Below are 10,786 nucleotides of genomic sequence, written 5' to 3'. Positions count from 1 at the left end.
CACCGACCGCCAGCGGAAGCAACGTGCTCCTCCTGATAATGCCCCGCACTCACACATCCCGGCACGATCAAAGGTGATGGCTGAAAGATAAAGAGGACTTGTGTCCCTGGATGGCGGCATCGCTGAAGGTCACTTTTTGGCTCGCCTCCGCTCTATACACACACACACACACGCACGCTCACAGGGACAAGGGATTGTGCCAGGGAATAAAGGACTGCATCCCTGATAGGTTCTTCAGATGGCTGTGTATGTCTCAAGCATAGTGCATGTTGTTGAAGGTGCTTATTTTGGAAAGTGTAAGAGTATATATGTTTACAGTCTGTGCAGAGAGGTGGCGTCTGATTTAGTGTGGGCAAGTCATGTCCATGCTTGTGTTAAGTGTGTGTGTGAGTGTGTGTCTGTGTGTGTGTGTGTGTGTGTGTGTGTGTGTGTGTGTGTGTGTGTGAGTGTGTGTGTGTGTTTTATTTTTTATTTGTATTGTGCACGTGTGTGCGTGCCAGAGCGTGTGTGCATGTGTTTGTCTTGTTAAAGACCTCACTTCTGCCCTTTGGCCTCCATTTCCCTCTGCAGAGGAACTGCATCTTCCCTCTCCACTACCGTTGGCCAGCGTTGGACAGGAGTGTGTTTCCGTGTGTGTGTGTGTGTTGGTGGTGGTCAGCGTGGGCGTGATGATGTGTGAAGGAGCGGTGGCGGTCCCGTGCACCACCTTATCAGATCTGCCCCCGTGAACAAACGACCCTGCTGCCGGCGGGCGGGCGGGCGGGTGGGGTGGTGGTGCGGGGCTGGGCTGGGGGTTACGACGAGGGCTGTCAGGGGTTCCGCTCCAGAGGGACACAGGCCAGGAGCTGCGCTGCTGAAAGACAGGATATCCCTGGACAGGAACCTCCTCGGCCGGGGCCTCTCTGGGGCTCCTATCCTGCTGGCCCCTCCACCCCGGCCCACCCCGGCTCCCCAGCCCTCGCTCCTTAGAAGCTTCTGGAGCAGGAGGAGGAGAGCGGGTGAGGAGTGACGAGATGGAGGGCGGTGGTGGTGGTGGGGTGGGGGTGGAGGTCGGCCTGGAGTGGCAGGACAGATGGATGGTGTTCAGAGGTGAAGACGTCGGAGGTTTTGGCCAGCACTCCGAGGGCCAGCCAGCCAGCCTCACCCGCTATTGTTCTGATCAAGAAGCCGCACCGCACCGCCACACCAATACAATCCAGTTTTTTTTCCCTTTGGCCTATATATTTCTGTTTGCTGATTTATGAAGGGCAAGGAGATTGACTTCTCTAATTCGGAATCTTGACCTCTTTTTCTACAGACACAATACGCCATAAGAGCCAAAACACAGAGGGATGTTTTTGACTTGGATGAAGTCATGCAGATATTTTTAAATCATTATCTGTAACGCCCATTTTGGCAGATGAACTCAACAGTTATCCCACAGATAAAGACTAAAATAAATAGAAAGATTTTGGCAACTGTGTTCAATAAACAACACACATATATTTCTTCCCCTCTGAAAAGAGCTGTGATGAAACCATCTATGTAGAAATTAGTGTTGAAAGGTTCTATGCATCCTGTTCTGATTTCTGAGTGAGTGCTGAGTACTGACAAGTATTTTCAGACAAAATACCAGGAGACATTCGATCATCTCAAACGGGCAACAACTGGCTCCCAGGCCTGAAGACCAAGAATGCAAATCTGTGGCCCCCAGCTCCTACCCCCATCCACCCCACCCCCACCCCCAGAGCCCATTCCCCCATGCCCTGAGCTGGCTGACAGGGAAAACAGGGGAGTAAGGAGGCCAAATGCCTGCCACTTCCAGTGAATGGCCCTGCCTGTTCTTAATGACACTGGAGATGGCTTGTTTTGGGTTCCATTGATATTCCCGGCACTGAGTTGAGGGCTGAGCTCACACCTCAGTGTCTAAGCCACGGATATAACCACCCTGTGCTCTGGCTGAAAATAACAAAAGCGTTCTGAAAACACGCCCGCGCATAAAGAGAGGCATCTTAGCCCATAATGTGTGGTGGAGAGATGTACACATTAAAAGGTGATAATCATAGCATTCAGTATACAGGTGTGGCTATTGTGTATGTGATTCAAGAATGTCCTTTAGGCAGTGAAGTCTTTCACTTCAGCTTTGTTGTTTTTTTGTTAGCACTTCTACCCCCTCCCTCATACAGCAATCATACATCCCAAGTATGTATAGGATTCCTTGTGATAGTGTGTAGTCCATGGTGAATTGGTTACCAAAGGGCATGTGCCTTTTTAATGTCCTCTGTCATGCTTTGGCAATTTGCAATCTCAAGACACATTTGACTTAATGTCTTCCTGCGGCACGACTAATTGAGTGATGTGGATGGCACAATCTCAGAGTTCACAGTCGGGTAAACAGAGAGCTGGACAAACAAGGTTTTAATGGACAGAAAAACAGAATGACGTGTGACACACAATAAGTCCAAAGACTATGGCAACGATTTACGGGTAAATGGATATTTTCCGCCCTGCGTCTTGTTTTACACAAGGAGGCCCTCTCTTTTTTCACTTCTATTGCCTGACCTCTGACAGGACGTGGTAAAAAATCAGCCCAACATGAAAGGGTCAGCTCAACCCGGTGTGAACCAGCGGTCCACCACCACAAGTCTGGAGCCCTCTGGATCAAAAGTCACAATATACGTGGGCAGTGTTTCAGTTGTCACCTGCGAGGCTGGTGAGGGAGAGAGGGGCTGTCTGCCGGGCGGCCCCTGCAACTTTGATGAGCCCTAATGGCCACAAAAGCCGAAGTGGCTCAAGGGCACCCTAGACTTCAGAGGAGAAGAGAGAGAGAGAGAGCGAGAGAGAGAGAGAGACACTTCCAAGTTGAGGGTCGCCAACTTGGTAACCTTTGTCTCACTTGAATCTTACTCTTAACCCTTCTATTGTGTTAGGGTCAAAATTGACCCGTTTTCAAGTTTAACTGTGTAAAAAGTACACTTTTCTTTTTTGTCCTGGAATGAGGCTTCATCTAATCCTCAGACACACCTATTTAAATGCAGCAAAATTAATTTTCACAATTTTAGTAAATTCTAAAGGTCTCAAAAAAAAAAAGTTACATCTGTGGTGTTACGGGTCCAAAATGACCCGTCAGAGAATACTGGCTGTTGTATGCATCACTTCAAAGCTATGGGTTGCTCTGAGGATCAATTATGGCTCACATCACCAACACACACACACACACACACACACACACGCACGCACACACACGCGCACACACACGCGCACACACACACACACACACACACACACACACACACACACACACACACACACACACACGCACGCACTCACACGCATGCACAGACACACACACGCGTACACGCACGCACACACACACACGCACACACACACGCACACACACACACGTACGCACACACACACACGCACACACACACACATGCACACGCACACACACACGCGCACACACATACACACACACACGCGCGCGCACACAGGTGCACGCACACACACGTACACACACACACGCACACCCACACACACACGCATGCACACACACACACATGCGCGCACACGCATGCACAGACACACACATGCGCACACGCACACACACACGCACGCACACACACACACACGCGCGCACACACACACACGCACACACACGCGCGCGCACACACACATACACACACGCGCGCGCACACACGTGCACGCACACACACACCCATACACACACACACACACACACACACACACACACATTCACACACACACACACACACACACACACACACACACACACAGGCCTCTTTCACATGCACAGACAGAGACCCACAGAAACACACGCATACAGGTGCACACACACACCACCCCCCACGTGAACTCAAACTTTCTTGCAGCATACATTGTTTATGAACATTCGCTCATATAAAGAGGGTTTGGGTGGGATATTATCAGTTGAATTCTGTAGGAGTATCAGTCAACATGAGCAAAAGGTATACTGTTTATGAGGCGCTGGATCATATCTTTGGTAATGATGGTGATCCTGAGGATAGAGGGCAAAGTGAAGCTGAGGAGGATGTGTCTGAGGATGAGGATGACGTTCAGTATGACCCTGAACAAGACCAAACATCTGATGAGGAGGACCCAGATGTCACAGATGATCAAAGAGAGGTTTTCAAGTCAAGAAAAGGTGACATTTCATGGTTATCAAGCCCTCTTCAAACCCAATCCAGGGCACCGACAGAGAACATCCTCAGAATGACTCCAGGGCCTACTAGATACGCTGTGTCACACGCCCAAGACATCAAGTCAGCGTTTGAACTGTTCTTTACATGACCTATTCAGAATATCCTACTTGAGATGACCAACATGGAAGAGAGAAGAGTGTTTGGTGATAGCTGGACAGAGAAACACAGCTCGATGCCTACATGGGACTGTTGCTTCTTGCGGGGGTATACAGATCCTGTAATGAAGCTACGGCCAGCTTATGGGATAGAGGTAATTGGTATGGTTAAATAAAAGTTGGTTTTATGGAAAAAAAAATACTTGCTTTCTTTATCCTACCATTTATCTATGCGGGTCCGTTTTGACCCGAAACACCAAAGATGTCACTATTGTTAATAATTTTAAATAATAATATATATTTTTTTTTTTTTTGGTAGGTGTACTCTAATATTAGTTTATAACACATTTACAGTTTATTATTACTCATTCTATAAGAAAAATAAATATATTTAGTGAATTTAAACAGTTTTTGCAATCAAAAACGAGTGGTATATTTTAAAATAATGTGTCTGTGGAGCCAACTAAAAACAATTCACACACTGATTCCATTTATATGAATACATACTAAGCCAGCAATTAGCTGAAAAACAAAATTTGAAGAAAACTGGTGATTTTAAGCATTTGCAAGCATTTTAAAATCATGGGTCCAAATGGACCCGCTAACATCACAGGTGTAAACAGCTTTCTAACACAATAGAAGGGTTAAAGGAACATTATTCAGTATTTTTTTTTATCTTAATGTAACAGCTTCAAAGTCATTTTGATGGTAAACAAACTTGTAGTAGAGTGAATCATGCTGCTAGGAGGGGCCCGCTGCTGCCAGAACCAGCAATGCAACTTCAGAGTCGAAGAGGCAGATAAAGAAAACTATTTCGGAGGAGGCAAAGTAGAGGAAAAGAGAAAGCCAACCTCAGGCCTTCAGTCGTAAAATACATATAGTCTGCAACTCTAGGCAGAGCTTGTTAGCAAAATGTTTTCAAAACCTTTTACTTAGCAGTTCAGATTAATACACTCTTAGCAAAGGACAACATTAAGATGGTTCCCTTAACCAAAGATAGCTGGAACAATTAGTGAGGTCAACTGGCAGTATACCCTGCCTATATTTTGTTTATGTTGGGTTCCGCTCTGTTGAATCCTGTTCAACAGAGCGAGCACTGCATGCATTACTTTAAGCCTGTATTTCAGTGTGAATCCACATTTGTTATCCATCCTATTTGTGTGCTTTCACCTGATACACAAACGGGATGCGTAATGCAAAAGGAGCATTGCATCAGCCTGAACCACACACATAGGCCACCATGCATCCACGCATGTGGGCTGAGCTTCAGATGTTTCCCCCGCAGCTCTCCTCTCGTGCCAGTCCAGCGAGGATATAGGGGGGCTTCTGGGGTTGCTCCAGCATGGCAGGGAATTATCTAGGGAAAGTCCCCCTTGTCTGAGGCTGCCTTCTGAGACACATATGTCATTCATCAGACACTGGGAGCAACAAAGAATGTACATGATCGTGCGATCGCTGCTAGAACTCCGCTCTCCAGCTTCACATGGAGAGAGTGGCGCAGAGTACACTCTGGGCGGAAGGGACAGGTGACACGGGGTGGAGAATTGTAGAGGCTTTCGCTCTGGTTCCACGTTTTGGGATCGACTTCTTGGCCGTTCAAGTCTCACTTTGAAGTCTGGCACACACGGCCTGGGCCTGAGCGGCAGCGTGAAATTGTTCCAATGAGATTGGATTTCGTCCTTAAATCTATTTGGACACTTTCAGAAGCAATCTCCGTTGAATGCCAAATACTCATTGGGTGTTTTTCTTTTTTTCATTAAACTCAATGCCTTTTGAAGTAGTACAATGTGGGTTATTTATCTCATTCATGCATTATTTGTATTCATTCATTCTTTCATTAATGTATTCATTGATTGCGATAATTTACTTTCTGGCTTTGAAATTAGCAATTGCACCATGCACTCTGGTTTAAACAAATGATCATTTGAATCATGCTGTTCCAAGAAAAACCCAAGGCAATCCTATAAGAATGCGTAGAAGTTGGGAGTATATGCACTTATCTACTGCACAACTCTTCACAGGTGTTGGAGTGGAGTTTTAAGGCAATCATGTCCTCTGGAAAAATGTAGGTTTTTGTCTATTGCCTTTCCAACATGAGTAGGGTCTTTAATTGATTTCAATTAGCAAAGACCTTTAAAGTGCATCTGTTCGATGTTATTCAAAGGAGTGTGTGTGTGTGTATGTGTGTGTGTGATTTAGTTGTCATGGGTCAACTCAGCTGTGGTCAGTCCTCTGTCCACACACCCGTTACCACTGAGGAGACGTATAAACAAGCCAAAATAAGCATAAAGGTGCTCCCTGAGACCACACACAAACACAGTTGGAAACACTAGTGCAAGGAATTCTCCCATAACACCTCCATCTAGCACACATGCTAAACAAATGCACGCACATGTTGCTCACAGCTACAAATGTGGTCTATGTCCTCTAAAGTCTATCTGTTTCAGTGCTCTCTCTCTCTCTCTCTCTCTCTCTCTCTCTCTCTCTCTCTCTCTCTCTCTCTCAGCCTCTCAGCTTCATTTCTCCCTCCCCACACACCAGACAGTCATTCTGTCCACCCAGTAATCTCAGACACATTACACCCCACACAGTCTGTCCCCTTTGTGTGTTGTTGCCTCAATGAGGTAATCTGCAGATTAGGTAAAATAACTCCATATGCCTTGTTTATGCATGCGTTATCACACATTCTCCTCTCGGTCTGTTCTCAAATGCTGTATTCGGCTTTAATTGGAATCTTCACCTCGACATTTGAACACTTGCCAATATTTTGAATGCCTATAAGGTGCCAAAGGAATTCATTCAAACTTTCCATGTATCTGACAGCAGTCTCGGCCCATGGTTAAAAAAACACTTGAGCCTCTGGTCAGCCAAGAGATAGCACTGTGGAGTGCTATCACCGTGATATAAAAGAGGAGTGGTCATTCGATTTCCTGGTGGGCTCGCTGTATCTGAATTACACGTCCCAATTGCGTGTCAGCCTTATCAGAGAGGCCAAATATTGGCCCTTGGCTGGACCCATGGCTTGCCAATGACCTCAGATTAGCCACTCGTCCTCTTCAGGTCCCTCCGCAAGACCCTGATTAGATCCCAGCAAAAGCTCATTACTGCCAAAATGACTTAGTCAAGCCAACTCTCTTTAGTGGCTAGGTGGGGCTTTGTTTTGTGTTTTTGTTTGCAAATGGCCTGTTAGGATAATTGCTTCTTTACACGTGCAAGTGGACCCCAAAATTAGTTAGAGGCCAATTGAGATTAATTACAAGTTTGCATGAATCACGTGAATTAAACCTGATTGTGATTAATGATAGTACTTGTTCAGTTCTGTGATTATAGTGCTTGGTCAATGAACGGCTTGAATGCAAGTCAGTCTAATGACAATCATTCACTTTCTAACACTTGCCTGCCAAGTGAAGTGGCAGTAGCAGAATTGAGAGATACTAAGCTGAGGTTTTAAAGTGGAAAAGCAGACTGTTTCATGCATTTCCTGTTCGACTTATTGCTTTGGTTCAGACGGGAGCAGAGGACAATGAGAGAAAGAGTGACAGCCCTCCCCATTGGGGTAAACAGGAAATGAGAACATTTATGGAATGTTGAAACAAATAGGTTTAGGCAGCGGGTGTAAAAGTCACAGCAAAAAATAGTCTCAGAACAATCAGGTTGTTTCTCTTCAAATGAAATGTATTTTATTTACAGATTAAAACATATGAGCATTGTCCAAAATGTGTACACTGCTTGCTTTAAAAATATAGGCAAGACAAACTCATGACTGTCATGAATTCATGATCATGCACATAATTCATTTACATTCTTCAAAAACACACAGACAGACAGACAGACAGACACATACACAGACACACAGACCAACACACACACACACACACACACACACACACACACACACACAAAACCTTCTCGTTTGTCAAAGCTGCCACCTACTAATTGCCCACCCCCCTCCCTCCACACCGCATCTCAGCGTTTATCAGCTGCCATCTGTCTGTCTGCGGCACCCCCACCCCCCTCCCCCTTTGCACTTGTCTCACTTGCCCCCCTGAAAGATACTTTAATCAGGCTGCAACACCTCCTCTCGTCTTACCTCCCCAATCTCCTCCATCCTGCCTTTGACCCCCTGTATTGAGACACCGGGCCAGGTCTTCACTTCACTACCTCATCACGCTCCTGCATCAAGAAGTGCTTGCTAAAACGGATACAACAATAACCAGTGAAATGCATGGCATATGAAAGGCTAGGCTATGGCAAGAGCACACGGCAGCAGAAGCTAATGAAAAACAGCAACACTAACACCCCGCTTGCTGTGTTTGGACCACCCAATGAACTCCTGTGTGGCTCCAGCTACTCCATCTTAGTTCTGACAGTGGATCTTCCTGGTGCCTGCCAGACACTCATCAATACTGCAGGAGTTGAGCCAGACCCCCCCAGCTGCAACCCCCCTCTCCCTTCCCATACATTCAGCTCTGCGCTCAAACGTCTGGAAAGCAGCTGTCAAGTTGGGGTGGGTGGGTGGGTGGGGGGGGTCTAGTGGAGTTGGGTTGGTATCAGGGTGGGGTTAGGTTGGGGGTGCGTGGGGGGGTTCACTCAGTAACAAAAGTCTGCATGGCATCTCTGAGAGATGGATCCTGGTCCCCCCTTAGATGCAAACGGCATCACGCTAGTCCACCACAGCGTTAGCTCTCACAAAAGTCTCACAAAAGTCTCACAAGTGAGGCCCACAAACAAAGAGCCGCCGTCCTTCCCGCTCGTCTGGCTCTCCAGAAGCTTCCAACAAAGTGACGAATGACCGCAGTCACAGTTCATAGAGTCTAGCTCCCCTCTCCCCTCAGTCCCTCCATCTTTAGTGCCTTTTGGGGGCGCTTGTTTCGGCGTCCGCCGCCTCTCTCTCTCTCTCTCCTCTCCTCCCTCACACCTTGGTGGCCAGCGACTGCTGCTCGGTCTTGTGCGACGAGAGCGAACTGGCCGGACTGGAGTGCAGGGCCTTCTTCAGGTTGAGCAGGAACAGGCACTGCGAGCGGAAGCGCTGGTCGAAGAAGGCGTAGAGGAACGGGTTGAGGCAGCTGTTGACGTAGGCCAGGCAGGTGGAGTAGGGGTGCGCCAGCAGCACGAAGCTCAGGAAGGTGCAGGAGGAGGGCGCCAGGCCCAGGTAGGAGAGCGAGTCCATGCCCTTGACCACGTGGAAGGGCGTCCAGCAGGCGGCGAACACCCACACCAGCATGGTGATGATCTTGAGCAGCCGGCGCTTGCGCTTGTCCTCCTTGCGCAGGCTGTTGAAGTGGCGCGTCACCGTGCAGCCGATGAAGCCGTAGCAGATCATCATGGCCAGCAGCGGCAGCAGGAAGCCCAGCACGGACGAGGACAGGCCCAGGCCCACGATCCACAGCTCCTTGGCGCGCTCGTCCGACGCCACCAGCCGGAAGTCCATGATGCAGGTGGTGGCGTTGCCCTCCTGGCGCGTGGTGCGGAAGATGAGCGTGGGCGCCGCCAGCAGGCCGGACAGCAGCCAGATGGCCACCAGCGAGGCGTGCATGTTGACCCGCGTGCGCAGCTGCGAGCTGGTCAGCGAGTGCACGATGGCCAGGTAGCGGTCGAAGCTCAGGCAGGTCAGGCAGAAGACGCTGGCGTACATGTTGAGGAGCACCACGTAGCTGCTCAGCTTGCACAGCGCCTCGCCGAACGGCCAGTGGTAGCCCAGCGCCGTGTACACGGCCCACAGCGGCAGGGTCACCACGAAGGTGAGGTCGGCGATGGCCAGGTTGCCGATGTAGACGTCGGCGGCGCGGCGCTTGGACTGGGTCCGCCACACGGTGAAGATGACCACGCCGTTGCCCGAGAGGCCCAGCATGAAGATGATCATGTAGAGCATGGGGATGAGAGAGTAGGACGGCTCCCACTCGTCAAAGTCACACATGGAGTTGTTCTGCTCATCGTAGTCATACGGGTAGTCTTCAGTAGAGTTAGCCATCTTCCATCTCCCATCTTCCATCTTGTTGAGTCGAGATTCAGAAGTTGTAAAATAGCTAAAAGTGTTTTAGGAATAGTACTTACAAAGTAAAACACAGAAAACAGAATTTCTATAACTCTGACAGCAGATTTGTTTCCAAAGAAATCCGTTCGATTCGAGGCGTCTGTCTGCGTGCGTAAAATAGGAGCGTCTGTTTGCGTGCGTCACACCGGGAGGTGATAGCAGTCTGTGTTTTCTGCCAGTGCACAGCCGGCCCTTTTAAACCCATGTGAGTTCACACACCCCGCCCTCTCGTCCCCCCACCAGCAACTCCTCTCAATACACTCCCACCCCTGATTATTCATGAGCAAGAGCGCAGCGGACTCACCACCGCGCCTTTCTCCAGTAATTTCGCGGTCACTTCGTCTGAAAACAAAAACATAATCTAACACACATAATCCATTGTGATATATGTTGACAAAATCAGTGGTCTGTTCCCGGACAAATTCTGAAACTTT

General features: G+C 48.4%; 1 protein-coding gene across 1 annotated transcript; it reads right to left on the bottom strand.

Moving 5' to 3' along the window:
- Positions 1 to 8,346: 8,346 nt before the first annotated feature.
- aplnrb (apelin receptor b) lies at positions 8,347 to 10,508 on the bottom strand. Its single transcript, XM_062517153.1, has one exon. It carries the CDS (start codon positions 10,308 to 10,310, stop codon positions 9,231 to 9,233), a length of 1,080 nt encoding a protein of 359 aa, XP_062373137.1. The 5' UTR covers positions 10,311 to 10,508; the 3' UTR covers positions 8,347 to 9,230.
- Between the last annotated feature and the right edge of the window lie 278 nt (positions 10,509 to 10,786).

The sequence above is a fragment of the Sardina pilchardus genome, chromosome 16, assembly GCF_963854185.1.
Source record: "Sardina pilchardus chromosome 16, fSarPil1.1, whole genome shotgun sequence".
Classification (NCBI taxonomy): domain Eukaryota; kingdom Metazoa; phylum Chordata; class Actinopteri; order Clupeiformes; family Clupeidae; genus Sardina; species Sardina pilchardus.
The sequence above is the reverse complement of the archived record's forward strand: the minus strand, read 5'-3'. Positions and strand labels throughout refer to the sequence as shown.

Bases quoted from the DNA above. Each gene is read 5' to 3' on its own strand.
- aplnrb (XM_062517153.1), bottom strand. From the start codon at position 10,310: ATGGAAGATGGGAGATGGAAGATGGCTAACTCTACTGAAGACTACCCG.